General features: G+C 37.1%; 1 protein-coding gene across 5 annotated transcripts; it reads left to right on the forward strand.

The window, feature by feature from the left end:
* Nucleotides 1-16: 16 nt before the first annotated feature.
* On the forward strand, nucleotides 17-9,537 carry LOC104233633 (uncharacterized). Of its 5 annotated transcripts, XM_070165541.1 has the most exons (8): nucleotides 17-253; nucleotides 2,275-2,344; nucleotides 3,313-3,374; nucleotides 5,399-5,606; nucleotides 5,686-5,777; nucleotides 5,918-5,989; nucleotides 6,774-7,105; nucleotides 9,258-9,537. In XM_070165541.1, exons 5-7 carry the CDS (start codon nucleotides 5,727-5,729, stop codon nucleotides 6,966-6,968), a joined length of 318 nt encoding a protein of 105 aa, XP_070021642.1. In that variant the 5' UTR covers nucleotides 17-253; nucleotides 2,275-2,344; nucleotides 3,313-3,374; nucleotides 5,399-5,606; nucleotides 5,686-5,726; the 3' UTR covers nucleotides 6,969-7,105; nucleotides 9,258-9,537. The 5 variants fall into 5 exon arrangements, 4 of the variants coding, with proteins under 4 accessions (XP_070021642.1, XP_070021641.1, XP_070021640.1 ...); XM_070165540.1 differs by lacking the exon at nucleotides 2,275-2,344; XM_070165539.1 differs by lacking the exons at nucleotides 2,275-2,344; nucleotides 3,313-3,374.
* The last annotated feature ends 10,767 nt before the right edge of the window (nucleotides 9,538-20,304 follow it).

Here is a 20,304-nt window from a genome sequence, read left to right on the forward strand (position 1 = left end):
AAACAATTAATTAATAAAAAGTGGCGCTAACTTTTCCCTCTTTTTTCCCGACCCACTCCGCCAACCTCCCCCCCAAAAAACCCTAAGACTTCTCTAACACCTCTATTGTGAACATTATTTTTATAAACCTGCAACTGCAAAGTAAAATGCGACGAAACTGCTGGTCTTCAAACGTCAATATCATCGTATTAGAGAAACTGTTGGTCACCTCCATTAACAACAACTGCTCATCTTCGAGTTTCTTCTCATCAAGGTAAGGTTGAAATTGTACCCTTTTATGTTAATGTCGATTTAGATGAAACTCAGTTCTAAACCATGGCTGTTCAAATTCAATTATCATGTTTTGAACGGAAAAAGTGAGTGAAAAGCTAGGGTTTTAAGTGCCAAAATTTATTCTCTACTCTTGAGTTTTCTTCTTCGATTTTTTTTGTTCGCATTTCAAATTTCAGAAAAAAAATACAAAAGAGATATACAAAGATTTAAGTTTTCTTCTCTGATTTTCGGCTATTACTCCTCTGATTTTGGAGTTAAGTTTCTTTCATAGATACAGATATAAAACAAAAAATTATTTTAGTTTCTGCCCTGTTGTTCTTCATTCATGGATCTTGCTTGAGCTTGGTTGGTGTTTTGCGCGGTTCGACATGATTGTTCGAGGACTAAGTTCACAATTCCGAGTTTAGTTAGTCACTTTTTTTCTCGCTTGAATTTTGGAGTCAAAATATGCGTAGTTGCTGATTCTTCAATTGCCATTATGGAAAGTTTTTGCTTAACATCTCTATTTCTATCACTCCCTTTCTATTTTAATGTGACGATCCATCTGGTCGTCTTAAGAATTAACGCCCCGATCCCCTATTAATTGCTTTCCCAAGTTTATTTCTGCTATTTTGATTTGCCGGTATGTTCGGTTTTGAGTTTTGGGACAGTTAGTCCTAGAATGAGAGCTTAAGTGTTGGAAAGTTGACCGTAGTCGGAACAGTATGAAAACGGCCTCAGAATGGAAATCTGACGGTTCCGTTAGCTCCGTTGGGTGATTTCGGGCTTAGGGGCATGATCGGATTGTGTTTTGGAGGTCTGTAGCTAATTTAGGCCTGAAATGGCGAGAATCGAATTTTTGAAGTTTCCGGTCCGATAGTGAGATTTTGATCTAAGGGTCGGAATGGAATTCTGAAAATTTAAGTAGCTCCGTAGTATTGAATGTGACGTGCTTGCAAAATTTCAGGTCATTCGGACGAGATTTGATAGACTTTTTGATCGAAAACATAAGTTAAGAGTTCTTGGAGTTCTTAGGCTTGAATCCTATGTTAAATTGGTGATTTGATGTTGTTGTGAGCGTTACGAAGTTTTGAACAAGTTTGAACGATGTCATGGGATATGTTGGTACAATTGGTTTGACGTCCCGGGGACTCGGGTGAGTTTCGGGTAGGTTCCGGGATGTTTTAGGCCGAAAATCATAGCTGTTGCAGATCCAGAAGAGTTGCAGGCCTTGGAACCCACCAGCGCGGTCCGCACAAAGTCCAGTGCGTCCGCGGTGGGGGCATTGCGGCTGCACAAAATGCAGTGTGGTCCGCGGTGAGGAAAATTTCACTGGTCCTATTTCGGAAGCTCATATCTTTTGTTTTACAAGGAATTTTGGGATGATTCAAAAACAAAAGTTGTAGCCCTTCGTGTCTAATTTCCAGAAAGATAAAAAAATCACAATTTGGACATATGTAGAGAAAGTTATGGCCAAAATACTAAAGCCTGTCACTGTAGTCAAAACCTGTGCGGACAACACTGGTTTTGTGCGGACAACACTCGTTTTTGTGCGGTCTGCAGTGGTGGAAATTCGGAGGGTGCCCTATAAATACGAGGTTTTGGGTTTTATTTCATATTATGACCTAGAGAGCTCGGATTTTGGCGATTTTTCGAAGGTTTTCAAGAAATTCATCAAGGTAAGTAATTCTAACTCAGATTTGGCTAGAGTACATGAATCCATCATTGAATTCATCATTTAATTCGTGATTTGAGATGGAATTTGGGAAGAAAACTTGTGAAATCTTTCAAAAATGTAAAATGATGATTTGAAAGAACAAATGGTATCAGAATTGGATAATTTTTGTATGGTTAGACTCGTGAGGGTATGAGGATTCTAAAAATGTGAATTTTACCTGATTCCGACACGTGGGCTCGAGGGGCATTTTGGTCATTTTACATAATTTCGCGTATTAGCTTAGAATTTAATTGTAGAATCAGTTACTTGAAGTGTTATTTACATTATGCAATTGAATTGAGTAGATTTGAGCCATTTGGACTCGAGTACTCGTGGCAAAGACGTGGTGTTGGGTTGATTTTGAGCCGGTTTGAGGTAAGTGGCTTGTCTAACCATGTGTGGGGGGACCTTCCCCTTAGGATTGATATATTTGGTAATTGAAATGCCTTGTACGTGAGGTGACGAGTGCGTACTTGTACAAATTGTTGGAAATCCGATTTTCTTTAAGTACTTATTAGTATGTTCCCTCTCCTGCTTTTATTACTTATACTATTAAGCCCGTTGTTAGCTTAGGAAAGCATGTCTAAGTGATTTAATTGCTTTAATTGTTCAATTTGTTTACCTGAACTCTGTGCAGTATGCTAGGCTAGAATTATTTGTTGCCTTAACATGAAATTTTCCTTCTCTGAATATTTTCTTGTGGATGCTGTGTATTTACATTGGGACTAAGGATGTAGGATTCCGGTAGCTCCCCCTTGTCTGTTTACTTTGGGACTGCGGGTTAGATTCCCGATAGATTCCCCTGCATATTTACTTTGGGACTGCGGGTTAGATTCTCTATAGATCCCCCTGCACATTTACTTTGGGACTGCAGGTTAGATTCCCGATAGATCTCTCTGCACATGGAACTCCGGGAGTGCACCCGGTAGATTCCCCTAGTACTAGGTATTTACATTTGGGACGGGATCCCGGGAGATCCTTCGGACATATATATGATGGACTACGGGACAGTATCCCGGGAGATCCACTGGACAGTTGTAATTGGGACTACAAGACGGTATCCTGGAAGGTGCCCCGTTTGTTGTCTCTATGTTGAGCTGTATTTCTCTTCGTGGATTGTTTTGTCTCTGTTTTAGTTGTTGTTGTTTTGTCAATTCTATGTTATTTCTTACTGTTGCACTTATTTATACTGTTTTATTCCACACTGTTAACTCTTATATTGTATTTAACCTTAGTAGGGCCCTGACCTTCCTCGTCACTACCCAACCGAGGTTAGGCTTGGCACTTACTGAGTACCGCTGTGGTGAACTCATGCCTCTTCTGCACATGTTTTTCATGTGCAGTTCTAGGTACTTCTACTCAGGCCTACCATCCTTGACGGAGGCGACTACTTAGAGCCTTCGAGGTACATCTGCCGTGTCCGCAGACCGAGAAGTCCCTTTCTATTCCTGCTTTCTAGTATTTAGCCCTTCTGTACTTTCTGTTCTTATTAGACAATTCCGGAGTTAGAGCTATGTAGCATTTCTTTTTCTTAGCTTGTGATTCATGGGTTTCCGGGTCTTGGATTTAGATATTGGTTTTGAGATCTATATAAATATGGTGTATGCCGAGCAACAATTTTCACACTGTTATTGCCTTATTTCTGTTTTTAAATTATTTACTTCCGCAAGTTTTGGTTATCTTCCGCAAGTTTAGGCTTACCTAGTCGTAGAGACTAGGTGCCATCACGATGGTTCACGGAGAGCGAACTGGGGTCGTGACATTTAACTAACTAATTGTGAATCGAACTTCAAAATGAGCCGTTTAAGGATAAGGCGAGTTTGGGGTATAAATTGTTGGTTAGATAATTGATTTCTTTACGAATCCATTCATTTAAAATTAAGTAAAGCTTTCTTGCTGTTTCTATGGATTTTTTGTAGAGTTTCCCTTTAAGAGAATATCTTGATAATGAATTAGTTGAAAGACTTTCTTCACTAAAACAGTATGTTGTTGGATTTTGCTTTTGATTAGAGCTGTATTGGGTGCTTCTAGTTTGGTACTGAAATGGCATTTTGTTAGCTAGTTCAAGGAGGTGAATTTCTGTGAATTAACTGATGGTTTTCATTCCTAACAGTTCAGTGATAGTTGACGCTGCTCTGCAGCTATGAACATTAATATAATATATTTATAGTAGGTTCTAGTTTAAATATGCATTTTCTGTTTGCTAAATCCAAATGCTAGTGTAGTAACCTGTGAGCAACTTAGCTGGGTCAAGTATTTCCTTACTTTCCCTGCTAGATTTCTTCCACCTCTAAATTTGGAGTTGTGCAATCTTTTTGAGCTTATTATGCTTTAGTCTCTTTATTCACTGTACTCATGTGTTCTTAAATGTCTTCATATGCCCCTACCTAAGGATTTTATGTCCTTTATGCTGGTAGTATTAATAGCAAAATAAGAACTTGTAAAAATTGCTAATTGATTGTGGAATTGGTATTCTTTTACTGTTTTAGTGATTTCTCTGTTTGAAGATATTGATTATTTTTTTCAAAACATAGTGTCTCAAGTATTCTAGATTTTCTCCTTAGAATTACATGTTTGTCAAATATACAGAGGCTTCCTTTTTATGATTTGGGTTAACGAAAAATATTCTCAATTATCAAGAGTATTAATGTCTGCAAAATAATGTGTGATGAACTGAGAGTTCTTCTAGAGGTAATTTAGTATGTTAAGTGTATTGCTCGTTGAAGTTTCTTTAAGTTTGTACTTAAGACCAAGTTTTTGGTTATTTTGATCCGATATGTATGTGCATTTAAGAACTTGTTATTTCTCTGTATGAGTAAATGTCTCCCTCTCACATTTCATCAGGTCCTAGTTTTCTGATTTATCTAACTTCTAATCTCACCATTGCATATGTATGGTCATTAGATAAGCAGGATTATCAATAAACATAAGTCATAAAAAATAGAAAGCTACTATCCATGATCAAAGTTAAACTGGTCCTTCTTAGTTCTGATTCTGAAGTTTGTATGTAGATCTTGATCATTCTTCAATATGGCTTTGGCTTGCCTTGGCAATGAAATAACCTCAGTGAAGAATATCTCTTGTTTCTCCTTTACTCCAATATTAGCTAGAGCATCTGCTACACAATTGTCTATCCTGTAGCAAAATATTGTATGAAATCTGCCTCTGGTAAGCAATTGAGTGATCTGCTCTCTGAGTGGCCACAAAACCTTGGTGTCACCTTTAATAAAATTCACTAAAATCATATAGTCTGTCTCTATTATCATAGTCATCATCCGCTTCATCGTTGGTGACACACCATTGTAATCTTTTTAGAATAGCTGGTTAAATTTTTATTTTTCATCTCTTTTTATACTCACAGATGGTTAAAATTTTATTTTCTAGTTACTAGATAAGTTTCATGTTTACTGATACTTTTGAATATTGTAGGACAAATTTGACAGCGATGGCATAAATGATCAACGAGATCATGTCTTGAAACATATGAGAAAATTATGGAACAATTGGAGAGGATTGTTGCACAAGGATATTAAGTCTAAGCTATTTCGTGATGCTCTAAAAGATGTGCCAAATGGGGTAGACAAGAGTGATTGGGAATGACTTGTCAAGGAGCCAATTTTTAACTGAAAAATTTAAGGTATGATATCGTAGCTATTTATTAACATCTTGTAATATTAAGTGGCTTACCATAATTTTTCAATGTATTCTCAATTTAGGAAAAACTACAAGAAACTTAGTCAATAGGTCTAAGTTGAGTATGCCTCATCGTACGGGTAAGAAGCCAATTAGAGAGATCATTTATGAATTGGTGAGTAATCCACCAGATGTGCAACTATTTTTTTTGAGATTCGTAAGAAGGACAACAAGCTTGTTGAACCTAAAACTAATGAAAAATATGTATATTTATTGATAAATTTTATTTTACATCTTTTGTTTACTTTGTTGCAGTACCCTGGATTGGAGTATCAAATGGAATTTGACCTTGCAACCATGTCTTTCCTGTCAAAATCAGTTGGATTGGTATTGCCTATTTGTCTCTCACCTTATTACTTTTTTTTCCTTCCATTCTTGTCTTTGCATCTGCTCTTATATATTTCTTATTATCTAACTCGGAAGGTCAAACGTTCTAAATGTTTTTAGATATGTGAATATAAAAGATATGGTCTGTTCCCTTGAGCAGGGCATGGATGTAGTGTTGTTTTTTTTCTTTTAGTTTTGTGTATTATATGAAACTGGATATTCAAGTCTTGCTTCAAACTCGTGGTAACTTCTTGAGTGCTTGTTGTTTTGCTGGTGCCAATTTCCATTTCACTGTTCTCTTTTGTTTCTAAGCTAGGCAAAGTATGGCATGCATGTAATTCATCAAACCATATGAATCATGTCTAATACAAGTAATAAATGAAACCAAAATGCCCGAAAGTGTCCTTATGATTTTCTATTTCTTGTATCAGTGGCAGAGTATTGTGCTGTTTACCAATATATAAAAAAATAGTTGTGAACTATTGCAGGATCTGATAAAGCATAAGAGAATGATTACGTACCTTTATCTATATAGGGTCTGAGAATGATTGCGTTCCCGATCACAGCTAGAATTTTATTCGCCAAAATTTTGATAATTTTTCTTTGTGAGCCAAGGGTCTATCGGAAATAGCCTATCTATCTCTATGATGTAGGGAAAAGGTTTGCGTACACACTATCCTCCCCAGACCCCATTTATGGGATCAAACTGGATTTTTTGCTGTTGTTGTTGTTGTTGTTGTTTACTTTGTTGCAGTATTTAGTTAAATTATCTTTCATTTTATAGGTTAAAATCCAAGAAATGGTGGAATCTGAATCATCTCTTACAAATATTGAGGTTGTAGAGAAGTGCTTTGGACCTCAATGCAAGAGTCATGTTGTTGGATTTGGTGTTGGGATAACCGCTAAGGAGTTTAAAGGTGGTAACTCCTCGAAAACTGCATCATTAGAGATGTCGAATGCTACTGAAAAAGAAAAGTAATCACTAAAAGGACGTCTGGATGGGCTAGAGAGTAAATACGATGTGTTATAGAGTAAATACGCACATCTTGCAAGTGTTGTATTTGATCAGATTTCATCACCATCTTCAAGTGAGCAATAGATTGAAGCATTTAACAGGTTAGTAGATTGAAATCCTATTGTATTATGTGATAAAATTATTGCAATGTTCATGTGAAATTTTTTTCTTATGTTATTAAGGTTTATGAATAAACAAATTTATAGTCATTAAAACAAGTGAATTTAAGTAAGTCACATACAATTACATAACTTTTCCCTTAAACTTTCCATAACAATCTATTTCCCATTTAGTACTTTCTTTTTTATCCTTTGTTTAGTGGTAAACTCATGTTATAAAATCTTAGAGCCACGTCCGCCACTGGTCGAGGTGCATGCTAGCTTAACCGCGCATGCACTACAATTTTAAAAAAATGTTAGTTTCAGCCAGCTTTATTACATGACTTTGATATAGTTCTAACGCTATATACTGCTGTGTAAAGGGTATAAACCTTGCCATGTTTTCATGTCCAAAGACTCTGTGCCTTGTTTGTGGTCCTATGAAAAGGTACGAACCAACATACATTGGGAGATGAAGTGGTACAGTTCTAGTCAAGTTCCAATTGTACAAAAATGACCAGAACAGAAACTCTTGGAGTTCCAATCACACTTGTCAATATCATACTTTAGTCATAACTTTAATATCATCCTTTTGATGAAAAAGCTTTAGTGTCCATATTTTTTCAAGTGGAGGATTCCTTTACATTAGTTGCCCACATTTTGTAAAGTATGGTTCTAAGAACTGAAATAAAAAAAGAATAGAATCATCACTAAAGTAATTTAGGAAACTACTAAGTAGCAAAAGGAACAACATGATTGTTCCTTGTACACTATCTTGAAGAAGTATAGATTAGTCATCTGGTTACTACCTTCTGCAAGAAAACATAAAAACAATTTTATATATAATAGAAATTCATCAATTCAGCATCATTGGCATATGAAAAGATCATTCCACTAATAGAGATGGAGTTACATACAACTGTAGAAAGTTTTTCACAAATGATATTCCCTTCTCAGCCAACCGTTTACGTGGACACACATTTTGTGCAATCTTTTCCTAAATATCATATTTCATTATTCCAAGAAGGATGAATAATGCTTTTTATAAGCTAAACCAAAAAAGAAACAACATTACAAATATTAGTCTGCAGTGTTACATTATATCTTAGGTCTTTTATAGTGAAACAAATAATTAGATTATAGAGTGCATTTCACAGGATAAATATAGAGTAGATGTTGGGAGTAAATGATAACATAAACTATCTAATTGATGCAAAGATAGTCCTATAATTTGATTGAGTACCTTTTACATCGACTGTTGCATCAGTACGTCTTTTGTGGTAAATGGATTTCAGGGTTCTGTAGTGATAAGAACAAATTGAACACCCAAATAATGTCAATAATCTAATCAGACCTCAAGTAGTTATTAGAATGTCATCTTATAAAATGTACTACAACCCACAAATTGTTATTTATCTCAAGAACATATGGACTATGTTAATATGTCTCAAGTGCAGTATTTTACTGATTTTTCTCAAGAACATATTGACTGATCTTTCATCTTTAGTTGTTTTGATCAGAATATGTCTTATGTATCATTCGTGCATATTACTTTAATGTATTGTTGTTACTATTGTTTGCTGCCTGTTGCCTTATTTCCAAAGTGCCTTGAGTTGAGGGTCTATTGGAAACAACCTCCCTATTTTTATAAGGTAGGGGTAAGGTCTGCGTACACATCCTCTCCAGACCCCATTTATGGGATTACACTGGGTTCGTTGTTGTTGTTGTTGTTGTTTGTAACTCATTTTTTGTATCTCAATCGCCTGCCTCCATGATTTGTAGGATTGCAAAAAGCTTGATACAGGATTTGCTTCCCAAAAAGTATCGTTGTGCAAATTTTAATGTAATAGGATTTAGTGATGTAAAACTATATGTCATTAGTGAGTCTGCTGATCATTGTACACAAACATAGGAAATTTAATACATTATTTTTCTGCTATAATACTGTCCCCACTGTTATGTCGTCTAATCTTTGTATTATTTCAATTTCTTGTTTATGGGCATCAATGAAGCCTTTAATGGAATTATTAAATTGTCATACATTTGTTATGTTAACAGATCTGATTTTTCTTTATTAACCGGCATACATTTGCTCTTTCTTCTTTAGTTATTTATTCTTTGTTACTAAACCAACATACATTTATTATGTTAACAGATCAAATATTTGAAGCCCAAAGAACCTATCCTTGAAGAAAGTGTCAACAAGGTGCAGTACAAGAGGTTTATATTTTGTTAGGGGTGGTTTAAAGACACTGTACATGCTACAATTTTATGTTTCTCTTTTTGGAATTATAAAAAATGATGTCATACGATTTAGATTGGTTTATGGTAAATATGATATTTTAGTTCTTTGTATTAACAAAGATATCAAGTATTTGGTTTGTTTTCGAGTGTTGTTGGGTGTATATGAAAGCATATAAATAATTATTTCTATTTATCTAATTTAAATTTTCATAGTTATATTTACTATAATTTTACATTGGATGATAAGGAAAATGTGGTCAATGAAACTCTTTAACTATAAGTTTCTCAAACAGATAAATGGGCATTAGTGAAGAGAAATTTGGTTCTTAAAAGTAGTTATACATCTAACGAAAGTCGCTAAAAGCAAATGATTGAATTAGTTATTGTCAGTAAAGACTTTTAACGACTGGATAATAAATTAGCGAAGGGAAAATCCTGTCGTTAAAAGGGATGTGTAACGACCGAAAATTATGTTGTCGCTAAAGGATCTTTAACGACCGGATTGTAATCCGGTCGTTAACTTTTAACGTCGGAGCTTTTAACGACCGGTGATGATCAGATTTTTTCTGGTCGTTAACAACTTATAACGATCGGATTTGGGTTTTTAACGACCAAATTTCCCCTCGCTAAATGCCTATTTTCTTGTAGTGAATGACAATGAATAATGTATAAAAGAAGTCAACAATTTCCACGGTCACAACCACAACGATCCTCGACCCCATTCACTCAATACTATAATGATTTTGGTGTATCAAGAAATGACATAGGTCCCTACTAAGTTATTATATTATTTACCTTAGTTTCAATTTTTATGTATTTTAAATTAATGAATTTTTAATTTTAATGTACTTCCAATTTTAATGTATTTCCAATTTTAATATATTTTTAATTTTTACTTTTCAATTTTAGCAACATCTAATATTTATATTCGTACCTTTCAATTTTAGCAATATCTAATATTTTATATTTGCACTATTTATTTTTTGAGATGATTATATATTTTTTGGTACAACTATAACTTATAATAAAATTAGCTTACAATTTTACATGAAAATAATAAATGCACGAAAATTAATTTATCAAAATTATACGCCAAAGTTAAGATGTAAAATTAATATTATAAAGATATTACATAAACATAGTTAGGTATATATAAAGAGATAAACTAAAAGAGTTAAATAATAAAAATAATAATAAAGGAATAGTGAATAGTAATGGAGGAGATGAATAATGTCACTCCGAATTCGGAATGACACTATTCATCCCCCATTTTGCAGCAAAAAATGCAGCAGCGTTGGAGATCAATTACTTCAAAAATCACATGCATTATAGCAAATGCAGTTGTCGTTGGAGATGCCCTAAGTTCCTACTTAAATACGAGCCACATGTTTCATCTCCCCAAATTCCTACTTACATAAGAGCCACATATCATGATTAAAGATTAAAGATTGAGATTTAATTAACCAAATAAAGGGCCTAGCCATGGTTAACATTTAAGTTATAAACAAACATGTCTATATCAATTTCTTAAATTTTCGATATTTCTTCTTTTTCCATGTTCTTCCATAATTTCATCTTTTTTCTCTTTTTTGTTTTACTGTGCTACTAAAGGTACATATTTTTTGTATTTTAAGTTAATTTTTAATTGGATCATTATTGTGTTCCCATTTTATTTAATCTATTCAACCCTTATTTTATTATCCTCTATGATGATCCGGCCGGTCATCTCATGAGTTACCGTTCTGTTTTTTCCATTTTTGCTTCTTTATGCTTTGTTTATCCATGTTATGTGGTATCAGGTTGGTCGGATCGAATCCAGAATGATTTTGGTAAGGTTTGAGGCACTTAGTCTCTTTTGAGGAAGCTTAAGTTGGAAAAGTCAACTGAATGTTGACTTATGTGTTAGAGGGCTCGGATGTGAATTTTGATGGTTCGGATAGCTTCAGGAGGTGATTTGGGACTTAGGAGCGTGATCGGAATGAGTTTTGGAGGTTCGGAGTAGATTTAGGCTTGAATTGGCGAAGTTGATATTTTGACGATTTTCGGTTGGTAGACGAGATTTTGATATAAGGGTTGGAATGAAATTCCAAGAGTTGCAATAGTTCCGTTGTGTCATTTGGGATGTGCGTGCAAAATTTCAGGTCATTTGGACGTGGTTTGGTTGGGTTTTTGATCAAAAGCGTAAATTAGAAGATTTTAGAATTCTTAGGCTTGAATCTGATGCGAATTTGGTATTTCGATGTTGTTTTGAGCGTTCCGATGGTTGGAACAAGTTTGAATGAGGTTATGGGATATGTTGTCATGTTTGGTTGAGGTCCCGGGGGACTCGGGTGAGTTTCGGGTGGTCAATCGGACCATTTCATGAAGTTTGGAATTGCATAAATCTGTTGCTCAGTGTTGCAGACAAATGCCTTCGCATTCGCGAGAGGGGAGCCGCGATCGCGAAGGGTTAGCTGGAGAAGGCTGAGACTTTGGTCTTCGCGTTCGCGAGGGAGTCTCCGCGTTCTCAAAGGGCTGGGAAGCGATTCGTCGCGTTCAAGAGGTAAGCTACGCGTTCACATAGAGGAAATTGGCCAGCTGGGTTTTGAGGTGTTTTGTTCATCGCATTCACGGGTGAGGGAGCGCGTTCGCGAAGGGTCAAGCTGAGGAACCATCGCGTTCGCGATGTGCATGTCGCGTTTGTGTAAGAGAATTTTTGGTCAAAGACATTATGTGCTTTGCGAACGCGAGGCGTTGACCGCGTTCGCGAAGAAGGAAATTAAGGCCTGGGCAGAAGGTTTAAAAGGTCGTCTTGTCCGCGAATGTGGGGTTTATTTCTTCCATTGTTGGTCGTTTTTGGAGCTTTTTGAAGGGGATTGAAGAGGGATTCAAGGAGAATCACTTGGAGGTAAGATTTTTAGACTTAAAACTCGATTCTAGTGTGAATTCCACCTAAATAATCATGGAAATTAAGCCAAAAATTGAAGAACTAGTGCTTGGAAATTTAGACCTTTGATTGAGGATTTGAAGGACCATTTGAGGACAGATTTCAGAACTTTTGATATGTATGAACTCGTGGGGAAGATAAAAAATCTATTGATGTAAAAATTATCGAATTTCGGGATGTGGGCCCGGGGGTCGGGTTTTGGTAATTTCGGGATTTGTGTTGTATTTTCATTATTTTTGCTTGGTCTTCGTTCCCTTAGCATATTTTGACGTACTCTTTCTGATTTTGGATAGATTCGACGCGAGTGAAGGCCGATTCGAGGGGCAAAACCGTCGCGAGCTAGAGATTTGACCGGTTCGAGGTGAGTAATGATTGTAAATGATATTTTGAGGGTTTGAGACCCCGGATTGTACAACGTAGCGCTATATTTAGGTGACACACACGCTTGATAATGAGCGTGGGGTCGTGCACTATTGGGGATTGTGACTTAGTTCGTCCCGAATAACTATTTTACCGCGTATTTGACTGAAATCTATTTGCTATCATCATGATTTGGGCTGAATGCCATATTTGGGCCTTGTGTCAACTATTTGAACCCTTCGGGGATTTTTACTGGTATTTCCTCACTGTTTTGACTTTATACTTGAACTCAGTCATGTTATATTTTACTGTTTTTCGTACTCAGCCATGTTTACTCTGTTTTAACACTTACATGATCTTTTAAATGATATTTTTGGGTTGAGAGTCATGTTTTACTATTGCCCGAGTGGCTTGTGAGGATTTTGACTGAGTAAGGCCGAGGGCCTATGTTGTGAGGAAACATTTGATACTGATTATGAGGCCGAGGGCCTGAGATATGTACGCCACGAGGTGGCTTGATTGATATGAGGCCGAGGGCCTAGTGATGATGCCACGAGGTGGTTTGATATTGCACTTGGACCGTAAGGGGCCCCTCCAGGAGTCTGTACACCCCCAGTGAGCGCAGGTGCCCATTATTATGTGAGATTGAGCCCGAGGGGCTGGTATTGTTCTATGTGATTGCCCAAGGGGCTGGTACTGTTCTGAGATGTTGCCCGAGGGGCGAATTTGTTGATACCGTGCCCGAGGGGCGAACCTTTATGTGTTTATTTTCATAATTTACTGTCAGTTACCTGCTTAATTGTTGAAAAAGGCTTTTCATGAAGTTAAATTGAGTTAAAGGATTTTTACCTATCTTTCACTGGTTTTACTGTTTTTAATGGTTTTACTGCTTCATTATAGCATGTTTTTGTGTCTTACGTGATTTCCTGCTTTCAGTTTTTATTTATGATTATTACTCACTGAGTTGGAGTAGTCACTTTACTCCCTGCACCCTGTGTGCAGATTCAGGCGTATCTAGTCCCGCTCCCGAGTGCCGATCATTTCCGGCTCAGGCGGATCCGAGGAGTCTCTAGGTAGCTATTGGCGTTCGCAGCCCGGAGCTCTTCCCTATCTTAGTCCTTCATGTTCTTAGTTTTCTATATTAAACTCTGTAGTTATTTTTGGAGTATTCCGTTTTGCTAGATGCTCATGACTAGTGACACCCCGGTATCGGGCTGTGTTTGGGTTGTATTCCGCATATTATACTATCATTTGCTTAAACTTTGGTTTATTTATTCATGTCTAGACTGTTTCTAAATGCTTAATTGTTAATAATGGGAAAATGGAAAGTGTCGGCTGACCTTATCTTCACAAGAGGCGCCATCACGACCGGGTCCAGGTTTAGGGTCATGACATCCTCGTCCTTGTTACTGCACCTTAATCGTAATTTGACATAATAAAAATATTGGTTGGTAAGATAATCTTAGTTTTTCTACAGCACTAAAGGAATATTGCAAGTGCTCAATTGAGCATTATCGATATTGCTATAAATTTTTAATCAGCATAATTAAAAGACACCTAGTTATAAAAAATTATTCTGAAGGGTTATCCCTGTGCCAACAAATTTTTGAGAAAAAGTGTCATCAAAGGATTAACTCAAAAATGATCTGGATGATGAGTGTAATGACCCGATCGGTCATTTTGAGCATTTACACTTTGCTCAGTAGTTTTCGAGCACGAGTAGCTACGTATGGTGTATTATAACTTATGTGAATCATCGGTTTTGGTTTTCAGGTTATTCGGAATTGATTTGGAAGAATGATTCTCAGCTTAAAGCTTTAAATTTGAAAAGTTTGACCAAGTTTTGACTTTTTAGAATTTGACCTCGGATTGAATTTCTAATGGTTATGTTAACTCCATTAGGTGATTTTGGACTTAGGAGCGCGTCCGGATTTTGATTTGGAGGTCTGTAGTGGACTTTGGCTTGAAGTGACGAAAGTTGGAATTTTGGAAAGTATGACCGGGAGTGAACTTTTTGATATCAGGGTCAGATTCTGATTCTGTAAGTTGGAACAGGTCCGTAATGTCAAATGTGACTTGTGTGAAAAATTTGAGGTCAATTGGACGTGATTTGATAGGTTTCGGCATCAGTTGTGGAAGTTGAAGTTTCAAAGTTTAATGATTTCGAATTGAGGTATGATTCGTCGTTTCGATGTTGTTATGTGTATTTTGTGGCCTCGAGTAGGTCTGTATTAAGTTATGAGACTTTTTGGTATTTTTGGATAGGGTTCCGAGGGGCTCGGGAGAGTTGCAGACGGATTTCAGACTATTTTTCCTTCTTTATGCACTGCTGGTTCTACAGAAACTGAGTATCTGGTTTCCTTAATCGCGATTACAAGGTATGGATCATGATCGCGTAGAGTTATTTTCAAGGCTGGGATAAATTGTTCATCGCGTTCGCGAGTCTTCAGATGTGATCGCGTAGGCTGCTGCAATTTGAGCATCGTGTTCACATAAGCCTTCACACGTTCGCGTAGAGTATTTGGCTGAGCTGGGCAGTGTTCACTTCTTCTTCACGTTCGCAGTCCTTTATACGCGACCACATATTACATTTTCAGGGGCATTGCAATTCCTTCTTTGTGATCGCGATTCATTGATTCGCCCAATGATTATAAAGTACTCTTTTTCGAGGGTTTTGGTCATTTTTGCATTTTTGGAGCTATGGAGCTCAGATTGAGGCAATTCTTGAAGCAATTTTCACCATATAAATTGGGGTAATGTTCTCTACTCGGTTTGGGTTATATTCCATGAATCTATCTTCAATATTTTCCTTTGATTGATGAATTTTAAAGAGAAAATTGGGGGTTTTGGCCTAAAGTTTCATAATATGAATTTTTGAGTTTTGAACACCGATTTGGAGTCGGATTTGAGTGAAACTAGTATGGTTGGACTCATAATTGAATGGGTTGTGGATTTTATGAGTTTTATCGAGTTTCGAGGCGTGATCCCAGGTATAATTTTTGGCTGGATTTGGGATTTGACTTGGGATTCAATCTTTATCATTTGTAATTATTTCCTTAGGTTTTATCAGATGTATTTGGGTTGCTTTTGGCTAGTTTTGAGTCGTTTGGAGGCCGCTACGCACATGATGTCAATCTTGGAGCATCGCTTGGCTTACTCGGTATCGGAATTGGCTTATTTAAGACAAGTAATTATTCTAAACTTAGTGCTAAGGGTATAAAACCTCGAATTACATGCTATGTGATTGATGTTGAGGTTACGCACATGCTAGGTGACGGGCGTGTGGACGTGCACCCTGTGAATTGTGATTCCGTTGTCTTTAGGGCATTGTATATTGGCCATACTTTGTTGATATCTGTGTTTTTCACCATGTGATAAAGTAATTGAGTTGTACATCATGCTAGATATCCTGTTTAGGCTTTATGCTGATATTGTTGGGGCCCATTGTGGTCGTTTCTTGCTGTCATCTCACTGATTTCATTGATATTTCGTACTCAGTCACATTCATGCATCCATATCATATCTCAGTCTCGTTTGTTACTTATTGATATATCATATCATTGTTCCGAGTCAGTTTTCATAATATTGTGAGTCCATGGGTGAGGCTGGAGAGATTGATGACTAAGTGAGGCAGAGAACCTGATTATGAGTGAAAGTTATGGGATCGGGCTGCACATCACAACATGCTTTATTGATTATTGAGTAAGGTCGAGGGCCTGATTGATTTATGCCATGATTGGCTTGTTATAATGCTTGGGCCGTAGGAGCCCCTCCAGACTCTACACACCCACAATTGGCACGGTTGTTTATATTAAGAGATGGATCTTCCCTTGGTATGGAGATGGATCTTCTCCATAAGGCTAGTTTGGCCTGTTTCCTCGGTACTAGATACTGATGGTCGGTGATGTATATATACTGGGATGGATCTTCCCTAGGCCGTATGGGCCATATACAGTACCGAGTGGTTGAGCACTTATATATATACATGGAGATGGATCTTCTCCATGGAGCCGAATGGCCTTTCCTAGATATTGAGTGACTGATGGTCACTGATGTATATATATTCCGGGATGGATCTTCCCCGGGCCAAATGGGCCATATATAGTACCGAGTGGTTGAGCATGATGAGTGGAAAGTGTGAGATAGTGAGATTGAGTACTCTGAGAGTGTGAGTACATGATTCATCTCTGAGATACATGGCATTGGCATGCACACATGACATACAAGCATAAAGATGCATTTTTCCTCATGTTGTATGGTATCATGTCATTCATGACTTTTACACACATTAATATATGGCATAGAGAGGTATTTCATACTTGTTATATGGAAAGAAAATGAAACATCTTATTTATTGTGAAAAGGATTTTTAGAAAAATTACAGTTTTCAAACTGTCTCATATTTTATGACGATTTCGGTAAAGGATTTGAGTTTCACTGATATTCCTGAAAAGCGAAACTATTTTCGGAAAACTGTGAAAAAGCTGAGCATTTTATTTCTGAGTAACTTCCCCATTTATATGTTCTATGTTGTTATGAATTGTTGTTGGTTATTTGTGTTGGACCCGACCTATGATCCAACTCGTCACTACTTTTAACCTAAGGTTAGATTTGTTACTTTTTGAGTGCATGTGGTCGGTTGTAGTCATACTGCACTTCCTGCACATTGCGTGTAGATCCCGTATGCCGATGTTGCTGCATTCGTTGGTTGATGGATTTGAAGGTGTACCTGCGTTCCTGATGTAGCTGCCTCTTGTTCCTGGTAGCCTTAGCTTTATTAAACTCTGTTTATGTACTTTTCAAGCAGAAGATGTATTTTCTCTATAACGACTTTGTAAACTCTATTTTTATAAGCTCATGATTTGTACTACCAGTCCTTGGAAAATGTATAAGATTTAGATAATTCCTTTAATTAATTATTTTATTAAGTTTAAATAGACATGGATAATTGTTAACTGGCTTACCTAGCGGGCTGGGTTAGGTGCCATCACGACAAGTGGATTTTGGGTCGTGATAGATTAATATCAGAGCTCTAGGTCCATAGGTTCTACAAGTCATGAGCAAGTGTCCAATAGAGTCTTGCGAATCAGTACGATGATGTCCATACCTATCTTTGAGAGGCTACAGAACATTTAGGATATACTTCCCATCTTTCTTTTCTTATCACGCGGCATTGATTCAACTTGATTAATCATTTGAATTCCTTCCACACATTCGCATGCGCGTATGAACGCTCGGTATTAGTTGTGCATCGACGGCTTATGATTCTAGGGATGAGGTGCGAGATGTGATTTCAGTATGCTGATGATGGGCCAGTATGGAGGACTTGAGGTTGGTTTTTGACTGTAGCTTGAGCACTGAGGTGTTGATTATGTAAGCACATGCTTTTGGATCTATATGTCCGATAGCATTCCTATTAGTGGAATTTGTAGTTGGATGGCTACGTGTTAAGTGTGATGTGACCCCGAGATGTGTTCATATGGTTTGAATGTGACAAGAAGGGTCCGGTTGAGGTGTAGAAAGAACTATTTGGTGCTTAATTTTCCATCTTGATTTGATGTATAGCCCCGAGTTATGGGTGTATTGAAGGATCTTTTCATGTTATTTAGTTGAGGAGTGAAGTAGATTTCATGTCGTGATACGAGTTCAGACTCAGGAAGATTAAGGGATTGCATAATGTTTATGACTGTGGAAGGGTATAAAGAGATGTTAGTTTGAGGTGAAGCAGGTGGATTATCTCATGCGGGGTGTCCTGAGGGTTGTGTGATCCCTATGTTGTTTTGTAGCGAGTCCTCTTTTACCTGTAAATTATAGGTATTGCAATTTGAGTTTGGGTCGCTTATGAGAGTTGGCTTGACTGTTACAAGGGTGAATGCGAGATTGTAGACAATTTGAGATATTAGATGATTTGTGTTGCATGAGCCTATGAAGGATTTAGTTGAATCTCACTATGGTATTATGACAGTAATATAGTATGGGCATTGTGAATTTTTGTATGTTTTGAACTATGGCTTTGAGCCAAGTGGGGGAGTCTACTATTGATAAGTTGATTGCACGGCTGTGTGTCGTATTAGTTTCAGTTTGAGGTGTACTAGTGAATCAGTTATGATTTGCAGAGGTTGAGATCGAGGATGACTCGAGTAAGGGGATTTCTGGATACGAGTTGTATTAGGCTTTATGAGTATATGAGAATCATGGAATGATTTGAGTTGTTATTGGTGAAGGATGTAATGTGCGTGGAGAAAAAATTTATCTGGTTGCATTAAAGTGGGGTTACTTCCTTTGGTGTTGGATCGCTAATGGGGCACAGGTCGTTCAACCCATTTGATCAATCTAATTGAGATTTGAGCAGAGTGGATAAATCTCGAGAACGGTTCTCATGAATTCAAGATTTATATGTGGCAATTAAGAATTTTTGCGGATTTCTTTGTGGCTAGAAGCTAAGAGTTACATTGGATGGTGTCGAGGCTCGTAGTATTTATACATCATTGTGGATTCTACATTTCAGTACCAGGAAGGTAAGATGAATGACTTGAAATTCACAGAAGGTCTCTTCAGAGTGGGTATCTCGGTTGTGGTATTTTTAGGGTGCTTAAGAGAGCATTCAGCGGCTTATGAGCCTCAAGGCGGTGTGGTTTTATGTTAGGGTCTCGTGTGGTGAGTCTAGGTTAAGGATTATGGTATTATGGTGAGGAGAAGTATCAATTTAAAGGTAATTTGGAAGGAACTCGGATAAATAGGATAGCTTGGTAGTAGGTTGGATCGGCATGGTAATAGATATGATTAGTTCTTTGGGTTCTTATGAGGTAATGAGTTTCTATAGGTTTTTCATGGAAATGCTCTTAAGTTTTAATGGCTTGCGTAGCTTGGTTGAGTTAGAAGGATTCAGTCTTGACGGTCTGGTTAAGTGCAAACGGGTTTCGGAGAATTCTTGATGGTTTCTACCACGGTTAGAGATGTATATTTCCTACTGGCGTAAGGAGCATGTGATGTATAGTAATTTTATCCGGGATGGGATAAAATGGAAGGTTCTTGGCTAATTGAGTATGTAGTTTCTCGTGACTCGGAGTGGATTATAAAGTTTTCGTATTTATCATAGGATGATATGGTATATGCGGTGTGTTGTGTATGATCGAGATTGGCATGTGCAAGGTCACGATTCAGTTTTAAAAGGAAGGTCATAAAATTCTTAGGAAGCATGGACGGTTTCAGATGACTAGGTAAATGATATTACTATTTGGTATGGCTTGATGAGAGTATACACTTCAGAAGGGGAGATATGTTTTGATTTAAGGATACTTCATTGGTATTGCGTTGCTCTCCTAGTTGATCGACTGCTGATGTTCAGATTTTGCCTTGTGGAACAGAAGAATTATAGAAGTATTCCTTGTGGAATAATCGTGTATTGGAGAAGTGTTAGGCATTCAGGCAATGGAGAAGGGATCAAATATAATGATTTGTGTGTTCTATGGATTTGGAGATTAGGAGTTCTCAAAGACAAATTGTTTACTGGTTGTGGACTGTGAAGTTATGGCTGAAGCTAGTGTCACGACCCAAGTTCACCCTCCATAAACCATCGCGACGGCACCTAGTCTCTACGACTAAGTAAGCCTGAATGCGGAAAGATAAACCAATTTGCGGAAGAAAAACAATTTAAAGCAGAAATAGAGTA

The sequence above is a fragment of the Nicotiana sylvestris genome, chromosome 12 (assembly GCF_000393655.2).
Source record: "Nicotiana sylvestris chromosome 12, ASM39365v2, whole genome shotgun sequence".
NCBI classification, from domain to species: domain Eukaryota; kingdom Viridiplantae; phylum Streptophyta; class Magnoliopsida; order Solanales; family Solanaceae; genus Nicotiana; species Nicotiana sylvestris.

Bases quoted from the DNA above. Each gene is read 5' to 3' on its own strand.
- LOC104233633 (XM_070165541.1), top strand. From the start codon at position 5,727: ATGCCTCATCGTACGGGTAAGAAGCCAATTAGAGAGATCATTTATGAA. The intron at 5,778-5,917 runs GTGAGTAATCCA...ACTTTGTTGCAG, and splicing joins GAGAGATCATTTATGAATTG to TACCCTGGATTGGAGTATCA. The intron at 5,990-6,773 runs GTATTGCCTATT...TTCATTTTATAG, and splicing joins TGTCAAAATCAGTTGGATTG to GTTAAAATCCAAGAAATGGT.